General features: G+C 41.2%; 1 protein-coding gene across 2 annotated transcripts in view; it reads right to left on the reverse strand.

Moving 5' to 3' along the window:
* col5a1 (procollagen, type V, alpha 1) overlaps nt 1-22,607 on the reverse strand; it is an 87,687-nt gene that overhangs the window by 36,060 nt on the left and 29,020 nt on the right. For both annotated transcript variants that reach the window (XM_011481505.4, XM_011481504.4), the window contains exons 5-14: nt 6,562-6,690; nt 5,416-5,520; nt 4,931-5,329; nt 2,981-3,529; nt 2,835-2,891; nt 2,239-2,280; nt 2,002-2,064; nt 1,856-1,930; nt 459-551; nt 23-79 (exon numbers count right to left, since the gene is read on the reverse strand). In XM_011481505.4, the coding sequence (XP_011479807.1) occupies nt 23-79; nt 459-551; nt 1,856-1,930; nt 2,002-2,064; nt 2,239-2,280; nt 2,835-2,891; nt 2,981-3,529; nt 4,931-5,329; nt 5,416-5,520; nt 6,562-6,690 (1,569 nt within the window). The remainder of the gene's footprint in view (nt 1-22; nt 80-458; nt 552-1,855; nt 1,931-2,001; nt 2,065-2,238; nt 2,281-2,834; nt 2,892-2,980; nt 3,530-4,930; nt 5,330-5,415; nt 5,521-6,561; nt 6,691-22,607) is intronic.

Genomic DNA, 22,607 nt, shown 5'->3' on the forward strand with positions numbered 1-22,607 from the left:
AGGATAAGTTTGAATCCCAAACCAGAGGTCCGGGTCTTCCGGTCAATCCCATGGGACCCGTTTGGCCGCGCATCGCCATCTAAACAAAAAAACAAGCAGGAACTTGATTTAAAAATTATAAGAATCCCTTTTTACTATCTATAACAGTTTAAGAAGTGGAAGAAACGGCATGATTATATGATATTACTTTGGAGTATTTGGCTTTAAACTACATTCAGTAAAAGTCCAATCAAATTTTCCTAACTCCTCCATTGAGTAATAATGCAAATAAATATCTATTCTGATTGTAAAAAGAGCAGTCTTCTGACTCTTAACTGTTTTGGTGTGGACTTTTGCAAAATAGAGGCGACAAAATTTAAAGAAACATGATAAAAATATCAAATCAAACCCAAAAAATACATTTTTTTCTTGTAATGAAAAAATAAGCAGCAAGCGATTGTCTAGTTGTGGTCTGTTACCCTGGCCTGCTGCATGATGGCTTGCATCTGGGCCTCCTGCGCCGACGCAGCGGGTCCTTTCTGTCCAGAATCCCCTCCAGAACTGAACCTAAACTGCATCAGGGACAGCATATTTTTGCCATTATTTTTTTTTTTTAACTTTTTCTGTCCAACGACTGTGTAAACAGATGAGAGCTGAAGGCCTTTTGTATTGCACATGTTTTACTATTAAAAAAGGGGTTATGAATCTTCAGACACCAAATTTTTAAAATGTTGATCCAGTAACACATCAAAACAAACAAAACAAAAAAATGACATCTAATTTGTTTTTTACTTCCAAACCTGATGCTGGGCTCAGCATCACTCGTTTTTATTTTTTTAAACAGAACCAGCAAATGGCTGCTCTGCTGCCATCTGGTGGCCAGTCCTCTGTATTACATCCTAGGCGAAAAGGTTTTCACGTAATGCAACAAAGAATTGTTTTTTTGTTTTTTTTTCTTTATGGAGGTGTGGCTTTTTGTTTCAGTTTACATGACAAAGTTCTCAGGAGGAATGACTGTGACAACAAAACAGCAAAACCAGCAGGATTTTAACCATTGTGTTACCAAGAAGCAAAACACAAACAGTTTTTTGAGGACTTGAGAGCTCAATTACATCTTCTACAGACATTCAGTATAAACAGCTTTCATACGGATTGTGCCAAACCTCAGTTTTTCATCTATCTGTCAAATTTCCTGCTCACTTAGATTTGTTACAGAATTGCGGCCCCCAGCTCCACCCATCCTCTATTGTCGTCTTCTTTTCCCCCTGTCTGGCTCTCTTCCTTTGCTGGCTAAAAAGAAACCTGAGCCAGAACCAATATCATCATTGTTGTTTCCTATCAACAACAGCAAACTTCATTAGTCTGGGACTAAATGTTCCTCTGACTCAGAGTTTTGGCCAAAAAAAAAAAACAAAAGTTGATGCATGACAATCTGGAAGAGACTGTGGTACATGTCATCCAAAAAGGTGCTGAAACACGGGTGAAACATGGTGCATGTTTCTCATTAGACATGGAGCTCAAAGGACTGAGATTTGCAGCTCGCTGCCAGTGGATAGTCCGTGTCCGGATGAAGTTTGCCACATGTCTCAGCCAGACTAAAACCGCAGCTCCACATCTGTACAATTAATCAGAATGGAGAGACTTCCAAATGTAAAAAAAAAAGGAGAGAAAAAAACGGAGAAAGTTTAGATAACTGTTGATGCTGCAGACGGATCACCGCCGGTTTTGCAACTTTCTGGACAGACGGGCTTAAATTCTGGCAACAAAACGATAAATAAATAAAGGAGAAAAACATCCAAGTAAAACTTTGGTGGGAGTACTTAACGTCTAGGTCACTGAGGGGTCAGATTTAATGAGCTCATTAATATTTACTTACAGGCAGCATCAGGACAGTTCCAGGGGGTCCTTGCACACCATCAGCACCAGGAAGACCAGGACGACCGGGTAGACCCTGAAAACATCACACAGGACCACTTAGGTGGTGTATATCTTCACCTTCCTGCTAAAATCGCTGCTGCTTACCCTCTCCCCTGTATCTCCAGGGCTGCCTGGAGGGCCAGAAGCACCTGGGGGTCCAGGGAGACCCTGTTTCAAACAGAAGACCCTGACTCAGCAAAAAAGAAAAATCCCACTCTGGCAGCGGTTGGGAGAAAGGAGTTTTTTGCCTCTTAAATGAGGTAAACACCACTGCTTCAGATGTAAGCAAATAAAACATGGCTGACATGATCATCATCTCATCTTTGAGGAGGAAGGACTTACATTCGGCCCCTCAGACCCGGGCGGACCCTCCACCAACATTCCCTGAAACACAAGAGCACACAAATGATTGGTCCATTCATTTATCTTCTGTATATGTCTGCGCTCAACCATGTGACACAAGCCTGTGCACGGCTTTGGGAGTTAAACCCATTGGCCTCAACCACCGCATGTCCAGACTCCTTACATGTGCATTACTGCCTGTCACTTCGGATGTCATTAATTAATTACATTATAAATGGGCGGGGCTAATGCACTGGATAAGCAAAGGGAGTGGATTTGACGTTTGCAAATCATCTCTTTTTGTGTCATCTGTTTATATTTCTTTGTTTCTGATGTTTGTCTTTGTGTTTACGAGTGCGCTCAAAGGGTCACGGAGAAACATTAGCAAACGCCGCCAGATTCCCTCACTGACGTCTGTTTGACCCACATACGAAGACCTGAATTTGTGTCTCCGTTCCCCTCTGATGTACACAAACTGTGTGCTCCAGATGAAAAGCTTATAAAAGCAGCAACACAAAGAGTCCAAACAAGGGTTTTTGTGTAGCAATGGACGACTTGTGTTTACATGTGGATCTGACTGCTCCAGTGTTACTTACAGGCTCTATGATAGCAGGTTCTCCCTTCTGGCCCTTCTCTCCACGAAGTCCATCCACCTGTATGCAGAGCACACAAACACCATGATCCCCGTTCTCATCAAAACTGATTAGGAAGAGCTGATTACCAAACTCTTTCTTTCTTTCACCTGTCCAAAGTACTCATCCCTCTCAACAGGAAGCACTTTGCCGGGGTCATAATCGCCATAATCCCCGTATTCCTCCAGATCGTCAAGCTTGATGTCGTCTTCCTTGAACTTGTCAGAATACAAGTAGTCGTCCTCTCCTTCCAGGCCAGTCCCGGTGGTGACGGACCCGCTGGATCCGGCAGAGGAGGAACCACCTCCGACGGCAACCGATCCTCCGGCTGATACAGAACCGCCACCGCCGGAAACCGAGCCACCGCTAACGGATACAGAACCTCCTCCAAATGAGCCTCCTGAAATGGTGATGGTGGAGCTGCGGTTGAAGTTGACCCCCCCTGCCAAAACTGTGGAGCTTCTGCTGCCGCCACTGCTGCTGCTGCTGCTGCTGCTGCTGCTGCTGCTGCTACTGCTGCTGCTGCTGCTGCTGCTGCCGCTGATGCTGCTGCCGCCACTGCTGCTGCTGCTGCTACTGCTGCCAGTGCCTCCTTCAAAGTCGTCAGTGGGGTAGTAACCATATTCATATCCATTGCCATAGTCGTATCCATTTTCTGCCTGTTGACAAACAAATGCTACGTAAAAATGCATGTTGATGCCGCAGACAGCGCTGGCGTCTATTTTCGCCAGAGGACGACAAAAGTTTAATTTTGAAAGGACAATATCATTTATGACACAAAACATGCAAACTGACGGCTTGTGTTTTTGATAAACGAAGAGAGCGGGACGAACTACTCGATAAGGGGTGGCAGGACAAACCACTCCTCCGGGAGGGGAGACGGACCGGAGACGCAACAAATACAATGAAAAATGATGTTGGTGGGACGGATTTATCACGCAACGCACCTGAGATGCACCTTAGACGGACCAGTGTTACTCTGTCCCAGCTGTCCCAGTGACTCCTAAACTTCTCTCCAGCAAAATGTTTTTATTTTAAAATGAAATTAAAGATCAGTTTTTGGTCAAATTGTAACTTTTTTCTTATATTCGATATTTGTCGACGTTTAACGCCTCATGACTAAACAAAGGGCACCAACGTGAGTGTGCAAACCGACGCGAAAAACGCCACGCGTAAAAGCGTCATTTTTTTTAAAAACGCCTCGGGTTCGTTTTTTTGGTTTGACGCACCAAAAACTATACAACCAATGAGAATGGCGCTTTTGCACACGTGTCTGGAGCTTCTGAAGTTACAGTAAAACACAACTTGGGGCCGCTCAAACACAAAACTGTCTTGCTGAGCACACATACATAACGGCGAAGAAAATATACGTAAAGTAGCGTCTACACTGCCGCGAAGAAATAAGACCAGTTGTTGAAGTAAATTTTCGAACTCCCTGACGGACATTCTAAAATATCCCCGAAAACGCTCATGATCCATTTTCAGCTCTTGTACCAGTCGATAAAACTCCTCATGTTCTTCTCTTCTCGTAGCTATGGGATAATCGGCGTCTTTTCCGGCGTCTTTCATTATTCAACAGAACAATAATTTCTTCATTGCTGGAACTGGAGTTGGAGCAACTGGTGCTTGAAATATTAATGTTTTCTTTGTATGATTCTGACAAGCGCGTAAATACTTGCTCTCTTCTTCTGAGTGAAAAGCGAGTTTAAGAAGCGTAAAGTTGCGCAGCGCCACCTTGTGTACAGGAGTATTTCTGTTTTACATTAAGCGCCATCTAATGTCAAGGAATGAATTTGCATGTTCACTCGGCTCATCGTCAGCGAAAATTGCTTGGGTGTGAACACAAAAAACGTGTTGAAAAACGCTGGCGAATAACGTGCGCCGATATTCGTCCCGATGTGTACGGCCCTTGAGACTGGAAGGTTGTAAGCTCAAATCCACGGCTGAGTCATACCAATGACTCTAGAAATGGGACCCACTGCCTTGACACTCAGCATCAAAGGGGTTGGATTAAATCACCAAATTGTTGCAACACATCAGGCACACTTGAATCCACCTACTGTTGTTTTGTTGCTGAGTGTTAATGTAGATCCTCCACTGTTGGTTGACAGCGCTGTTTCTATTTCAGTCCTGGACTCCAAGTCTACCCTGCCCCCTGCTCCCAGGTTGACTCCGCCTCCGGTGTTAATGTCAGTGATGGTGACCCGTCTGGTGTCGCCTCCAGGCGCAGGCGTTGTGTCGTAGTATTCTGAGTATGGGTAGTTGTAGTCGTCGTAGGTTTCATCGGGGTTGGTTCCCTCTTTGTAGCTGCTGTCACTTCTGCCGGCAAAAGAGCTTGAAGAAGAGCCTCTTGATGAACTGGATGATGATCCAGACGATGAGCTGATTGAAATGGAGCCATCGGGGCTACTCGTCGGGACTTCTTCCACGTCGGCCAGCGTTGTGTCTCCACCTTCCACCTAACACACCCAGCACAGCACATTGGTTGCAGCAATGTCCTCTAAGGTCAGCTCATTGAAGGGACAAACCTTTAAAGTCAGACTACCTCGGGCTCTGTCGTTGAGTCGGGATAGATGTTCGCATCGTATTCACTTCCTCCCAAGTCATCGTAATAGGGGTATTCGTAGTAGTAGCTGTCCACATTTGTATTCTTAAAGAGAAATACACAGCATTAAACGCGGATGGGATTAAGAGATGGGACCATTCTAAACATTTTGCAACACACAAATGACTACTTGGTTCTCCTAATGAGTTTGACGCCTGTTTTCTTTGAATAAATGTCTGATTTTTTGGACCTCGTTGACTTTAGGGAGACTGTAGTTCAAGAGGAAGAGCATCCAGTCCATCCTATTGCAGTTTTAGGGATTAACATGCACAAGGCGCACCGACATTCCACATATACTGCAGCCAAACAGGCTATGGCAGGCGCCGTATCATTCCTGAACGTTATTGACTAACTCCACAGCCTAATAACCTCCGTTCTTCTCACTCAGCATTTTTGCTCTGGCAGCTTGTAGTTCTCCTGCGTGAGCCAGAGAGCTCTTATTTTAGAAGAGGAACCAATCAAGGTCTAATTTGAAGACAATTATGGATTTGGGATAATGAGCTGCAGCGAGGTCAGCCAGAGAAGCAGAAAACTGGTTTCAGGGTGCTAAATGAACTTCTAACTATTTAATGGAAAGCTTCTTTAAAGACCCACTCCAATGGAAGTGGTGTTTAACATACTCCTGTTGCAATTTTCTGATGATGGAGGACATAAATGAAGAGAAATTCAGTTTAAAACTGTATTTCTGTTTATATATTTAGTCACATTGTTGTGAATCAGGAGCAGGAGAAAAAACTGTGGCAAGCCACAAGCTTCCTGCTTCGCTCCATTCTGATGCATCTACCTGTAGACGACAAGATCCACGCATGTTTTCGTTTTCCTCATCTAGAAAACGACACCGGTTTCTTGATTTTGGCTAAAAACCGCATCGTCATAATTAAAATATCACTAAGAGTGCTTTTGCAACAGATCCAAAGATGAACGGAGTGGGTCTATAAAAAGTCCAGGTATAACCAAAGTAGATGAAGAGATGCTTTAGCAGCTGATGGAGGGAAAATGACTTGAGTATTAAAAGGGCAGATTGGTATCATTATTAAACATGAACTAGACATCTTCTAGTTTTAGGAGAACAGTAGTTTTACTCACATTGCCTGTGTTGGGGTCCTGGTTCTGCAGCTGGTCTGGCGCTGGCACCTCACAGTCAGGGCTATAGTGCTCACAGTAGTCATAGGCAGCGCGATGGTCTGCTACAATCATTAGCTGCTGGATGTCTCCCTGGAAACCAGAAGAACACAGGAAGCTGTGATATCACTGCAAACAGCTCAAGGTCATCCGGGTGCGATGAGCAATCAGGCTGTGAGAGCTGAGGACTTCCAGCAGACGCTGCACATAATAAAGCGGAGAAGGAGGCCCGGATTGCGTAAGACCAAAGCTTCACATGTGCAAAGTGGCGCTCGGGAGCAGACCCGACTTGCCCCCTGAGTAACTTCCAGGGCTGTTATCTCCTGAGCCAAAATGTGCAAAGCTGAAGGGAAGAACAGGATTTAGGAAAGAAAAAAGCTCCCATGACTAACACAGAGATCGACAGAACGTGAGCAGAGAACAAGAGATGGAGGGGGGGGAGTAGCAAGGGCTCCGAAGGATCCCCAGGCTACGTGGGGAGCTGGGTGTGTTGTCCACATGTTTCTGAAAAGAATGCAAATGGCACTGACACTTTACGGTATCTATCCAAACACGTCCTGATCCCATCTTCCAAAGGCTGTGATGTCATTCCACATCAATCAAACGCAGAATCAACACAGCAGAAACAAACACACACTCAGAGTTATGGGGGAACTGGCTGTGGGAGCGAGCCGCTGCAGAGGAGAAAGTGTTTTTAATTATGTCAATAGCTATAAGTTTGAAAATCAATTACAACGTTCATCCAGCCAAAACCCTACAATGAGTGTTTTTAAAACAAGTACGAGTGGATTTATGAAGCACTCTATATGCATATATGATATAAAATGTGTCTGCTTCTGCTGAAGTTCTCCTCTCCGATTGGTCAATGACCCAGAAGGAGGCGCTCACAATGACCTCCCTGCTCAGTCCTATCAATTTATACTTAATGCCAGAATATCCATCCTCTCCTCCTAAACAGAGACGCCAGAATTTCCCAAACACTCATCTAGAAACTCTGAGCTCATGAGAAACTTTCTGAGCAGCTCTCAACTCCCAGTCCATCCACGCCTCCCTCATTCGAGTAAAACCGTATGTAGCAGATGGGCTAGAGGGGATGACGCGCATTCAATGTTAGAAATTAGGTCAAACTCAAGAAAAAATAAGCCTTTTATACAACAAAACATCCCTCTAGTTTGGAAGAAGCACTCAACCGTTCACATTCTGTTCTGGTAATTTTCTGTTTCTGCTTTTTGCTCATTTTTCTTTGTCTCCCTGAGCAACCAGAAGAATTCCAGGATAAATTACCCCGACAAGTGGTGGGACTGTAATTCAGCAGGACAATATAATAAATCATATTATTGCCCCAAAGACCCTGAGAGCGACGTGGTAGAATGTGACTAACGGTCTTAGACGTGCACAGCGAAAAAGGGGAGTGTCCACCGTTGATAGAAAAAGGAAAGGGCTGCTAACTCATCCACTAGATGAGTGGCACTAATGTGTGCCATGGGTTGTGGCTGAATCTCCAAAGATTCATGGAACTACAGCCAGGTGATGGAACATCCATCCATCTTCCAAACCCACGCCCTCCCTTACGAGCTCACAAGGATGCTGGAGCCTATCTCTCCTTCTGTTGGGCAAGTCAGTAATGAAACAGAATTGTTCAAGACATGGATAGAAATGACTCAGTCAGGTGACCCAACTTTGTTTTTTATCCTTTTTATCAGACAAATGTAAGGATTAAGATTAAGAGATCTCCCTTTTTCGTCATGGGACTTAAATTAACCTGCAATAATTTATTTAATTATGACAATCATTTTAGTTACATTAAGGCTGTAAAACTCCTCTCAACACACTTTTCTCAGACACGAACATTTACACACTTTTCTTTCTTGTTTAAACTCTGAGTTCGTAGAAAAATAAGTACAGTATTATAGAATGAAAACAAAAATCTGTTTGCGATTGAAGATTACTGTAACTCATTCTGTACAGGAGACACAACGGAGATCATAAATAGTCGACAGCCAATCAGGATGCAGAAAACAATGCACTATCACATACACAAAAAAAGCATGCACACATTTAATTAAAAAACCTGCAAAACATTGAAACCTTGAAAATAGACCCGCGATCCGGTGAAGGAACACTGTCGTTTTCTTCCACATGTTTTCAATGCACGCCTACAGTCTCCCTCAGAAGGTTCTTGGTAAATATAGAACACGTAGAGAACATTTCTGAGAACCTCCTGCAGGCCAGCATGCTTTTTTAAAAAAATTTTATTTGTCTGATAAAATGGAAAAATAGAACTAGGTAAAGTCACGTGGAACATAGAAACGTGTGAAGTTAGAACTCCGGGAGGATCCTGGATGGCTGCTAGGTGTTAATAAATAACAAATGTGCTTTTAGGACTTCAGACTTTCAGACTTTGGTTCCAGTCGACATTTTGGAGGCCTGGGGTCTTTTGGGCTGTAACAAGTCGTGTGTTGTGGTCAGTTTCTGTTCTGTTATGGTGTTTTTCTTCTTCCTCAGTCAAAGTGGCAGCTTTAGTTTCAGTCAACCACAGCTGTTTCTGTTTCAGTTCAATTCTCCTTGGGCTATTAAAGTCTTTGGATTCTCTTTAAAGTCAGATCTTCTGTTTTATCACCCTTTTTCTTTGTTTTCCTCGTGGTTTTCACGTTTACTGTAGGTTTTAATATTTATTCATCTATTTCTTTTGTTCCACTAAAGATTTTTTGTACAAAAAGTTTTATATTTTGGGCACCAATGTACGCTTCCAACATTTTAGTCACAAAACAAGAAACCCAGTTTTTATAACCAGATTTCTTTTTTAAATCTGAAGATTTTTTCTCTGAAAAAAAACAAGTTTTTCTAAAAGTTCATTTGATAAGGATGCTTACACTCAACACTTAATGAAGCACCAGAACACCGGACGAAGGGCGCAAAGATGTCCCTGCTAGGCAGTGAATGTGATGAAACCAGGTTAAAGCTGTGCATGCTCCAGTAACCAGGTTACCTATAGAAACCAGGTTACTCACATACATCCAGTCTTAATCAGACAGGATTCAATTACCTACCACAAGTAAAAGTGAGGCAGTATTCTTGAAATTTACTTTTCATATACTATCTATATATAAACTGTAAATTGAAAATGTTCCAATTTAGTCTGAAGAAGTATTGAGTCAGTATATGTCTGTATACTATATTACACTCTGTACTCAAAAAAACATTAAAGTACATTAAGTGTACTTTTTACTAGGGGTTAGCATTGCAATACTATTACAAAAACCAGTAAAAGTATTCACTGAGCTTCATTTGAGAAGGTACTTTCAGGTCACAGAAAGGGAGCACACTTTTACATAGGGAGCACAGAAAACTGGCCTAAACTATTCAAATTTACCATGTTTTACTAATTAAGTCTTTAAAATCAGAGCTTTAGCTCCAGTGTTGATGTTATTTCAATAACTTTAATTCTTCAATCATGGAATCTGTAATTCTAACTGATTTTGAAGCATCTCTGGGCTGATATGCAACATTTTACAGCAGTGAAGTGCTTACGCAGTAAACAAAAATCCGCTGATTTGCACATAGCATATCTTTCCGTTTAAAACTCCACTGGAATTACAGAAATTGCGTAAAGTTGTGGTCAAAGTTGTGGTAGTTTGAAAGGAGTCTTATATATTTTGTCTCTCTGGCCATTTAGCTGTCAATCATCCTTGTCCCAGATCCAACAGTTTCTATGGCAGAGACTGGGTGTGGGTATGGACACAAAATGTGACAAATTATGGAGCATTTTTCTCTTGGAATCACTCAATATCCAAACTACAGCTAAAATGTATGCAGAAATGTACATGGAGTTGACATGGAGGCGCCATAACAACATTTTTTTAAGGCAAGAGATTCTTAAAATTGGAATAAATGGAAAAAAAAGGTAAGAAAAGCTTAAATCAATCAGTAGCAAAAACAGTTAAGATGATGTAAGGACCCAATCTGATGAAAATGGTCGTTTTAACAAGTTCTTGTGGCATTCTTTTGCTAATGGAGTAAACGTATATAAAAGATTTAACTTAAAAATGCATTTTTTGAGTATATTGGCCCACCCACAACTAAGAGGCACATTTCTAATAAACAACTGTATATCTGCAGAAACTATGACCTAAAAAACAACACAGTTTGCTTTTTATTTTGGCTAAAAATCATAGTTGAAAGACGACTGGGATCGATTTTACAATAAATCAAGAGAGGATTTGGGCAAGTCTTTAATTAAAGCTTTGAAATGTAAAGCAAAGTTAAAAAATAGGACAAAAAATGTATCAACTATTTTAAATCCACATGTGAGTCAAGACGGTCATAGAGTACATATCAGCAATACATCAAAAACATGTTTCTCCTCAATTAGCATGAAGTCATTCAAGAAATACTCCAGTGTATGTCCAAATTCCAACCATTAATGCAGCTTTTAGCATTGTTACTAACAAGTGTTGTTGGAAAAATTGCAGGTTTTGCAGCAGTGCTGTTACACAAAATGCTAAAGTTCTCTCCAGGGAAAAAAGGAAACTTTTAATAAAACAGGATGCATCTTTTTGCAGTGTTCTGAGCCTGAAGATAGTTACTGAAAAGAAAATCATATTTAACGCATTATAAAATGCAGAGCTTCCCAATTTCACGACCATGAACTAAACCTGGATCTGATTTCCTGCCTTTGACTCGTAGCTGCGCTTTTTTCGCAGCCATTACCCGACCAGCTCTGATGCCAAATGTTCCAAAAAGTGGCTGTTTTAGTGAATAATCTTATACTGTACCCCAGCTGTACGCTAATGCCAAATTCCTAATTTTGTATGCTGGTGCTGAGTCGTCAACTCGATGCAGCGACCCTTTAAGGCATGAGATATTCAAATCATTAGTGTACACTGAGTCCACATTCCCACTGCAGCAGTTAGAAATACAGACTCAGGGATTCAGTATGTTAATGAGGCTCTTCCCCAACCCCAATTGCTAAAACATGGAAGGAGTAAAAGGAGAAAATTGTTGAAAATGTACCATTGGGTGAAGCAGAAATGTTGCACGCATCACTTACTAATGTATATACATAAAAGAAACCCAAAGTCTCTTATGGAACAGCAAATCCAACACGCATTTGGACCAACAGAATGCTGCTGAAGGAAGATTCTTTTTTTTTTTTTCTTTTGTTGGACAATAACAGAGCACTGAAACATGACTCTGCTCCTCTCCCTCATCCCTCGCTTTGGAAGAAAAGACATCGCCTGTGGCTGTGAGAGTAAAAGCTGACCTCACTTAACATTCATCAAGTTGAAGGAGACTGAGAGAAAAAGCACATCAATCTCCTCGATGACAAAGAGGCTCCATCTTTCAATTAGATTATGGGAGCAGAAGAAGCTTACAAAAAAAAAGTTTGATTTAGTTTTTTTTCTCTCTTCTGCGTTTGACCAAAGAATGCTTTTATACTGAAAGATATTTTGCCAAAGCCCTCATTTCTGTTGGGTATTTTGGCTGCGTCCAGGTGGGGGCAGGAGTGCCCGCCAGTGAGCAATAAGCCGAAATAAAATCTGACCAACAATCAATGTGAGGAAGACTTACTTCATTGCGTTTTCTCTTCTAAATTAAATTTAGAAGTCTGAAACCTATTTTTCAAAGAGACATGTTTTTTCCTTTCTGGAAGCAACCCAGTTGCAGCTTGCAAATCCTTTTTCTGCACTGATAGAGGGAACTTAAGTAATCTTAAAGACGCACTCCTGTGAAAATTGTGTTTTTTGTCATTTTTCTCACAATGGAGGACAAGAAAATTGAGCTTATAATTGCATTTCTGAGTATTCAAATCTCGAATTTTTAACAAACTACTGCCACTCTGTAGAAACTCTGTCCTAGGAAACGACACAGATTTTGGGGATTTTGGCATAATCCTAATAAAAAAAACAACGGAAAGACTTTTAAAATAGCTCAAAATATGATCAGCGAGGGTCTTCATGGACTATATTTACCCACAATCCTCCATCCATCCTGACAGAAAAAAGAAATAAGTCTAAAAAACACATTGCAGCGGTCGGAATTCTGAGGGAATATAAATCAGCGCAGACTAACAAACAAATCAGATCCATTCTGTCCACAGATCTGGATAAGCGGATCTAGCACGGAGAGAAACATGTGGACATAAAAACCTCCAGAAATCAGCTGCTTTTCCACCCACACAGACCTTCTCATCTAAACTGCAGCAAAATCTCAGCGTTCAGCCAACAGCAACAAGCCCGTCTGCCACCCCACTTCTCCATTCTCCACTGCTACTGTCTCCATTTGGTAAACTGTCCCGCTTCCAACAAAACTCTAATCGTTTTCCATTTTAATCCCATGTCTCCAAGGACGGCAGGCAGCCATGCTCCCATTTCCTGCTCTTTTGGGAAGAGAAAAACCTCCCCCCACACCACCTCCTTGAGGAGTCCATTTTGAATGTTTGGCTTGGACGTTTGTCGAAATCTCCTGCTGAAGAGACACTTTGGGGTTTGCTGACACAGTAAAGGAATTACGTGAGGAATAAGAAAAACATCTGACACGAGTTATCCGTGATGGAAACTCCATCCTCCCTGCAGCCACTAAGGTCCTACATTAATGTACAAAAAAGCATTGTGCTTGATCCATGAAGCATGACCTTCAGTTCAGACAGAACAAGGCAGAAACATTTGATCTTCACCTAAAATACAGGTGATGAACACCAGACCTCAGAATGGTGCTGGTGTTTCTGAAACAGAACTCAAAGTTATACAGAGGAATACACAGTGGTGGGAGCTATGCTTTAATCCTCAGCAGTCATTGGTCACCATCAATCACTGGCTTCAAAGAATCCTGCATGAGGAAACATCTGGTCTACTGCAAGTCAACATCCAGCTGGGAAGGATTGCAGTGAGAACGTCTCTCAGATCATTCTCAAAGACGTTGCTTCCCCTTTGACTTGGTTTGATCAGTGGGAAAGCTACACTTTATAAGGGAAGAGTTGTTTTTTGATAGCACCTCCTAGAAGAAGGAGCTTCGTCTATGGAGAGCTCCAAACACTCATTGTACAAATAAGGGCAAAAGGTAGATTATGGGTCTCATATGGTACTGGTGTGTCTCTTCAGGCAGTCCACCTCAGGATGCAACATTTAGCAGTGGTTAAAAGGAAGCCATATGGTAATCCATCTTCTGTAAAACTTGAAAGTATGAAAAAGGACGTCTAAGAAAGTTTTTACTTATGGAAATCTGACAATCATGAACAAACTGCTGATATTAGACCTATTTCTGCAAGATGACTTCCAGCCAACCAGAGGATCTGTGAACGAGAACTGCTCTAAAGACAATTCACAAATCAGAAACAATTTTAACTTGCATTGAGACTGAACTGATGTGGTTTGAATGGTGTACCACATGCCAGATGTGCCACAAAAGAACAATACTTTTAATTTATGAAAGTATTCTTCTCAATTTTTGTTTCCAATGATTTAATTTTCAGTCATAATTTGCAAAGATGCAAATTGCCCTCAACTTTCTCCTGGAGCCACATTCACACAAAAGCATTGCATGAATCTTTCGTAAATTTGGGGGAAAATATGGACTCGACTCCCGTTTATGCAGATGTTGGGAAACGCTAGACCTAAAATTGAACTTTTCTGGTGTTGTTGGTCCTGATTGGCTGTTGACCTTGTCAATCAATCTCCTCCGTGCCTTGTGTCCTGTACAGACTGCGTTCAGTTGGCCGAATCTACGTAAGTTTTCAATCGCAATCAGATTTTTGTTTTTATTCTAAAATATTGGAGTTACTTTTTTATGAAGGTTTGATCTTTTAGAGTTTTACAAGAGAAAAATGTGTAAAAATGTTCATGTCTGTCTGAGTAAAGTGTATAAAGTGTGTATTGAGGGATTTTACAGACTTAAAATGTCCTACTTTAATGTAATCCTACTTTGTGGATTTTACTTATCGCAGGTTCACTTTAAAACATAATCTGTTTTATCATTATAGATGTTTGATAAAGAATAAATATGGTGTATCGCTTTTTTATATAAGTACACACAGCATATCTATCTAAAAAATTATACATATAATAAATAAAATTAAAAAAAACTTAGCTGTACTTGAATTCAGTGGTTGTGCATCAGATGATACATCCCAAATCGAATACTTTGTCACAAAGTTATATCACAGCGCAGACTCTTCGACGGTTTATGCCATCAACGTAAATCAGCTGATTGTAATGCGGAGAAAAGCCACAGAAGCCGATTTACGTTGATTGCATGAACACTTCACTGCTGTAAAGTGTTGCGTGTCGGCGGAGAGGCATTTTTTTCATCTTCAAAATCCACTGGAATTACTTTAATTGTGTAAACAGTTACGCAAGTCCAAAGAATCTCAACGCTCGAGCTAAAACTCTGGGGTCAAAGGGTTGATTAAAGACATCAAAGGTCATTGAATTAAAACATCAACAAAAACTGAATTTTGTTTAGAAAATTGCTTTAGACTGCAAATTCTGCTACATCAGCTACAGCTACAACAAAACAGCTTGTACCACCACCTAGTATCTGGTAACGTCATTACAAGCAAGAGCAAGTACAAGTCTCAGCACAAACCTTTAAAGCCCTGATCTTACTTATACTTGAAGTTTTTTAAATCTGTGTTCATTTGGCTTTTTCATGATTCTTTTTTAGAGAGCGATTATGTGGCGCCTCAGCTTTCCACAGAGACCAACTGACAGCTGTTTACCCAAACCCTAATGGGGCTTAGGACTGTTTTATTATCTTGTTTGAGAGGGTAAATAATTACAGATGCAGATCCCGTCCTCCGCAGATTGTACACAAAAATGTGTGTTCGTTGGTTTAAGTCGCAGATCTTAGATTCCACCGACGACACAATCTGCAGGTATCCATGAGGTCGAGGTCGGGCAAACTCGGAAGCTTTTGGCCCCAAACTTTTTTTGGTCAAAACCCCCAAGAGGGCAGGAGGTACCAAATCTGCAATGTTAGAAAATTTGAAATAGAAGCTGAACGGTAAAAAAGAAACATTAGACATGAGGACATTTGTTTGATCCTATCGCTTTTTTCTATTTTTTTTACAGTACTATGATTCAATTCACTTTTAGTGGGCAGATGTGACATTTATTTGTGAATTTTCATAGATAATAGGTCCAAAGTGTACAACAAAGTGTCTTTATAGCTTTGTTTACTCTCAGAGCATTCTTAACTATTTGGATTCATTTAACGAACTCACATTCACTAATTACACTGTCCACTTAAAAGCACATCTTCAAGATATGTTTCATTCCTTCTTTTTTTTCCCCAACCTCACAAACTAGGGCTTGACACTCCCTCATAATTTTGCACCAGAGGAGCCATGAATGCCCTAGCAGGGGCATCAAATTTCCAGCTCTTCTCTAATGCGGCACCAGAAGAAAAGCTATTATCTAAGCATTAAACAGTGACCGAGCTGTTACGGCATTTCAAACCCCCCCCCCCAGTAGGCTTTTTATCGCAAAAATCTGCGCCAAGGTTCATCTATTCAAAGCCAAGCCACAGTTTAAAAAGCTACTGAGTGGAAAAAAAAGGTGTAGATTTGAAGGGTTTGCTGTAAAACCAGCTTACTGTATGCTGTCGGTGTGTGAAGTGCAAAAAGCTGGTGGCTGAGTTAATGGTAGAAAAATGAACTCCTGAGGCAAGGATGAGGAAACAGGATGTGCAAACCTCATCAGGCCAGTCGAATATAAAAACTTATTACGAGCATCAAGCTCATGTGCTGTACGTTTTACTACTTTTTCCTGGCTCTGACTGCACCGCAGGAGCCCCGCTGCATGCCTTATCCTAGTCACAGAAAAGACTCTAAAAAGCTTAGCATCCCTTCTGTAACACACACCATTCAAAGTTTTTCTTCTTTCCTGTTGTGTTTATCCACCACGGGAACAACGGGGAGATCATTCCAGAGTAAAGATCCAAAATTTTTGGCTAATCTAGTCCAACCCATTGCTTCTGCCTTGCCGTTTCCTAACTTCCTTTTCACGTAATCAAAGCCTTGTAAATCAAAACATCCTCTGACTCTAAAACGCAACTTCTGTCTAACAATTTGTAAGACACGAATTGAGATAACCGAACCAGAACTGCCACCAACCAGAGAGCTCTAAAGCTGCGGCAACACACCTTCAAACAATCACTTTCATGAAAAGTCTATGTAAACGGCGTGAATGCACGTGAATTCCACGTAAAAGTCTGGTATTCATGCGTAGCTATAGCTCTTGTGGCTCTTATAGCTCTACGCATAAAACGCATGGCCAGTGAATGTATGTTAAAAATAAAACAAAGTGGGACTATGACCAATTAGGAACTCAGATTTGCTAGTGGCATTTGGATGGCATCCTTTTTAATTCACAGAAGTGAATTAAAACAAGGTTGTGTCCAAATTCCTTCAATACTCACAACAAACTGCTTTATATAGTGCACTCATCATATTGTAGAGCTGTCCAATATGGACACTGGCTTTTTATTTTTTCTGCGAAAAACCACTGTTCATTGATTCTTTAGCAATTATAGACCCCAATGCAATCAACGATTTCTTGAGGAAAACATTTTTTTCCAGTTTATTTTTAACAAACTATCCAAATTTTCAACAGAAAACAGCGTATTTATTCAATTTTACTTAAATTTGTACTTCTGAAAATTGGTGACGTCTCAGTTGCCGATGAAAAAAAAGCAGTAAGCATAGTGCCTGAACTGCTTTCAAAATCCAGGCCACTAGATCGTTTTTTAGTAGTTAGGGACTACGGGAGGGAATTTTTTTTTCCTTTTTTTTTTTTTCGGATACTTTATTTATCCCTCAATGGGGAAATTCTTCTCCGCATTTGACCCATCCCCTGGGGGAGCGGTGAGCTGCAGCTGAACTGCGCTCAGGAGGCGGTAGCCGAAGGACCCTCACTGAGTGATGTTAACTGCTCGCCATTGATATGGTAATTGCCCCCAGTACCATTGTTTCTTCCCCTCCGAGGAATCGAACCCTGGATTCCTGCATGGTAGCCTCTCACCTTACCTCACCAAGTAATGCACTAGTAGTAGAAAAGAAGAAGAAGTCCCTTCCTGCGGGTCCAGTGTGAACACCATGGGCTAAATGCTTTAAATTAAATCAAATTTAATTTAATTTAATTTTCTCTGCAAAGACTCACGAAAAAACTTGAGCAGGGATCGGGAAATCCGAAAGGGTTGTTTGCTGATGAGACAAACGATGGAGGTTTCAAGATCCACGTCAGGAAGTTGTCTGAGGATCAGTTTGCCATAATGGTAACCCCTTTGACCAAATGCTGCATTTCCAGCAGACCACCATTGGTTAGTGGGTAAAAACCTGCCTGCCTCAAAATCCCATAATAACAGCATTGCAAACACTCATATGAAGCTTTATGAAACACAATGGTGCTTAAAGGAGGCAGATAGTCTTTATTTAGATACAAAACCACAAACCACTTCAGTATAAAAGCACTACTTGTTCTCTAAGAGCTGTTTATAATCTGAAAAACTGTAAATTATCCCACCTCTGTGTTTTTATGTGGCCTGTTCTATTAATCAAAGCAAAACTTACTACCCAATTTTTTTATACAGGAAGTTTTAAAGGAGACTGAAATATTAAAGCAGTGGGGGCTTTAAATACCACCCAAATGTTGTGCACAAACAGTTGAAGCCAGAGCATCACACCAGCGAGAGAACAAAAAAATGCTTTTAAGACACATGATTCATTAATAGGTCTCCATGAACGTGCCTTCTCCATTGCAGCTCATGTTTTATACCAGAAGTCTGTAACCCTGAACGGCTAAAGACCCCTTCGGGTCATTTTCATATAGGTTTCTTTCAAAATAAAATTCAGCCTGTGTTAGGGTTGGGCCATGTCCCTTAAATTGGCAGTTGACGACGTTCACAGTAAAACAACGGGATGGACGATGACGATGGGGGGGCTATTCGTAATTTTTCATTATTACATAATTATTATTGGTAATTTTACTTATTTTATTCCCCAACTACTAACTCATCTGCGATGAAAAAATAATGTCCAGTATAAACTGAGGAAAGTGACTTACAAAAAACAAAAAAAAATAGAAAAGAAGTAGTCCGCTGCTGCACTTGATTAGTAAAGTGGACCAGTGGACCAAGCGGCCGTGTCTCTGAGCAGAGCAAACTGACTTATAGCTTTGTGTTTGAGGGGAAGGGAGGATGCTTTGTTATGTGTGTGCTATGTGTGAGAGAGCTACGAGCTACGAGAGCTTTTCAAAGCTCACACACCCAAATCACGTGAATTTGTGCTTCCAGTCGTGTCCTAAAATAATAAAGGCTGATGTTATTCCCACACATTTATGTGCAGCCAAGATACAGATTGCAGCATTTCGCGTATGGATTTTAAATTCATCAAAGGCTAAATGTTGTTAGCCCGTGTTAGCCTTCTCCTAACCCTGGCTTCTTCCGGCTCCGTTCTTCCACAAAATAAGCACTGACCACACGGATAAAAAAAAATGATGAGCGCTTACTAATAACCGTAACAATAATAAAAGCACATTTAGGAGATCATCACGTATATTACCGAGCTGCCAGTTATCTATGTATGTGACAGCTTGGCATGTTTACAGCTGAACTTATTTCCTCTTCCGGTATTTCAAACACTACTGCGCATGTGCGAATGATTTATTCCGACTGTATGTGTGACCCACGTAAACGTTTGTTCTAATCGGAAAAAGTTTTTCTGGGCCCATGTACACCAGTGGTCCCCAACCACCGGGCCGAACAGAAAGAAAAAATAATTTCCATTCAATTGTTTTTTTCGAAAAAACGTTTTATTTTGAAAATTGACCGGATTCTCTCTGTTACATCCGTCACACTTAACGCACGTCAAAGTTGCAACACCAAACATCACGTGATACACCCCGCTAAAATTAAACCCAAACAACCAAAATGAGCAAAAAACAAACTTCTTTAGAAAGTTGCTTTGACAAGGGGAAACGGTCCAATAAAGGGACAGAAGAGGAACCTGCACCCGCTAAAAAAGGGAAATCTGCCTTTAACAGGCAGCGGTAAACGTGCCTTGCGTTGGACCTCAACACCCCCCCCCCCCCCACCACCACCACCACCACCACCCACCCACCCACGGGTCCGCGGTAAACGTGCCTTGCGTTGCACCTCAACACCCCCCCACCACCACCACCACCCACCCACCCACTGGTCCGCGGTAAACGTGTCTTGCGTTGTACCGGTCCACGGTGACAAAAAGGATTCTAATCCGAGCATTGATCCGATCAAGATATTTTGCACGTGTAACCGCGGCTTATGGTGTCGACTCGCAGCGTGGCATCACGATGGTGTCTCTCCATCGTGATGTCAGTCAGCCATCACGATGGACGATAGTATCATCCATCGGGAAAACCCTAGCCTAAAATAAGATCCTCCTGCTGCAGCAGGTTTACTTAAATTAAAAAAAGGAATCCAGTTTTTAAATAAATAAATAATTAAATACATGTAACTGGAATTTTTCACTTTAAAAACTTTATGTGTTTTAAGGCTTAGGTTTTAGATGGATGCACTTGTGTGGATCTATTTTTTGTATCAGATTTACCTTGTTCGAACCCAACACTGTTATTCGCTAATTGGTACAAATACGTTTGTTTTTTCTTTTTGTCTACAGAAGATCACTACTCTTGCATTTCTTCTCCACTAAAACACCATATTTAATGGGCTGTTTCTGTTGTTTAGGCTGACTAATGTGAAAGTATTTGGGTCAAATCTTTTAGGATGGGGGCGGTTGAATCAAAACCTCCTCAGGTTTTGAACTTGTGAACAGTTAAGTTCATGAGCTCATTTATGAGTTGATTCGATTTACAGTTCAACACAATCTTCGTAAATATTAATGATGTTTTACCCTTCTATTTTAAAAGCGACTGAATTTTTCTATAAAATTCTTTCTTTTCACATCCTGGGATTGAAGCTGAGCAGAGGTGGAACGTTTGTCGAAGGTCAATTTGCATAACCCCGTTTTTCCGTTCTGATGAAGCACAAACATTCACTGGCTTTTAAGAGTTTACGTAAAAGCATTTTACATTTACCTCCACTTTGCTTGTTGCCATGGCAAATTGATGTAATAGATAAGAATGTAACTTGCACCTGGCATTGGTTTTATGGTCATTTACGTGAATTTTTGTGCAAAATTTCTGAGAAAAAAAGCTAAAATAATATTATTCTCAATTGATATAATGGCTTTCCTGCCTCAGAAAAAGGAATTTGGACAAGAGAGAAAAAAACTACCCACTGGAAATCACAAGTCTGTAATTTGACTAGTGAGGCAGTAAAATTCAAACCATTCAGTGTATTATTTCATGCCGACCACCTATCGGTTATATCTGACTTTAGCAGAAGTTGGTATCAGGTGGGAGTAGGGGGGGGGGGGGGGGCAGCCTGAGCATAATTTGGAAAGTATGTGGCATATTTTCCATTTTCTGCACGCAGTGGAGCCTGTCCTGTCTCCCAACCAGCAGACACTCAGCAGGAGAGCTCAGACTATCTCGCAAAGCCTATACTCGTTCCCACGGTTACAGCCGGGCTGTTATTGATAGCTGAACTTTGTGGCGTTGCCCGAATCAAGTGTGTCATGATTGGCAAAAGGATAAAACATTTAGCTTACAGCTAAATGCAAAACGTACCAACTATTAAGACAAATTACAGCCCTAATGTTCACACGAAGGTAAGAAAACCCTTTCTGCCTCATTGCTTCGTTCATGGTGTGAACAGTCTTGTACTGCAGATATTTGTCTGCTCCATCTGCAGAAATGGAGCAGATTTTCACTGGAGTTTAAAGTGCTTTTGAGGGGCTTGCAGAGAGGGTGATGTCATATTCCTTTCTGTTTGCTATCTTCGAGCAGCAGGAAGGTTAAGGGTCGGCTGGCTCGACATCAGTCACATCAGTCAGCCTCTGTTACTAATTATTATCGAGGCCCTCTGCCTCATGGACTAATCTCCCCTTTAAACAAGCTGGGGGGACAAAAACAAAGGATATTCCTTTTGCTGGAACTGCATGTGTGTCCTGCACAAGAGGTCATGTTTAACAGCCTCAAATATCCAACCAGAAAAAGCTCATTATCCATTCAAACACTGAGTCATATCAGGTGTTTCCACAGGGCTTCCTGTCTATATTGGACAGCTATAAATCTAACCCATTTTGTCTCTCTTTTTTTGGAAGGATAAAAGCTCTCATTGTGATTTAGAAAAGAAACTTGCAGAGTAAGCAGCCGGTACAACACTGGAGCTTTAAGAAAAAGGAAAAAACACACACAGGATGATGGGAAGTGGAGTTCAATTGTGGAGGATGTGGAATATGGGACACATGGAATTATGTTGGATTTATGATTCGTACAGGTTGGTGGGGCTCCCACAGTCCCTCATTTTAAAGTAAAATGCACACAGGGGATGACAAGCACTCATACCATGGTTTGTGTGAATGCTTGATTCTGATTGGCTGCAGGGTTCTTATTATCACTTTAGCACTAGAGCTTCAGCTCCAGTGTTTATTTTCCAGCTTTGTGCTGGGATACAACGCTTTACAGAAGTGTTTACACCATCAAGGTGGCTTAGTGTCATTATGCAACTCTTCCATCTACTGCTTTTCTCTGTGTCAGATTCAGCTGATTCATGTTGATCACGTGGTCAAAGGGTTACAGGACGTCTAAAAGTGTGTTCTTTAGATTTTGCAGGTGACACATCCAGTGTTAGAGTTAGCCAAAAGAAGGACACCAAAAGAATAGTTGAGATAGAACAGCATGAATGATTTGCAGCATTGCGCTGGCCTAAACGCCAGTTGGTAATCAACATAGGTGGAAATACATTATTCCACAGTTTATCAGGAAGGAAGGTGGTACAAAAGATCTCAGTCCTTCAAATAGAAGTATAGAGGAGTAAAGCAAAGATCTCATAGCAATTGAACATTTATGTAGATTTAGCAACTGAACATATTCTGTACAGGAGACATGGCAGGAAGGAGTTTATGGCCAATT

This window comes from Oryzias latipes, chromosome 12 (assembly GCF_053564925.1).
Source record: "Oryzias latipes strain Hd-rR chromosome 12, Olatipes_Hd-rR_3.1".
NCBI lineage: Eukaryota > Metazoa > Chordata > Actinopteri > Beloniformes > Adrianichthyidae > Oryzias > Oryzias latipes.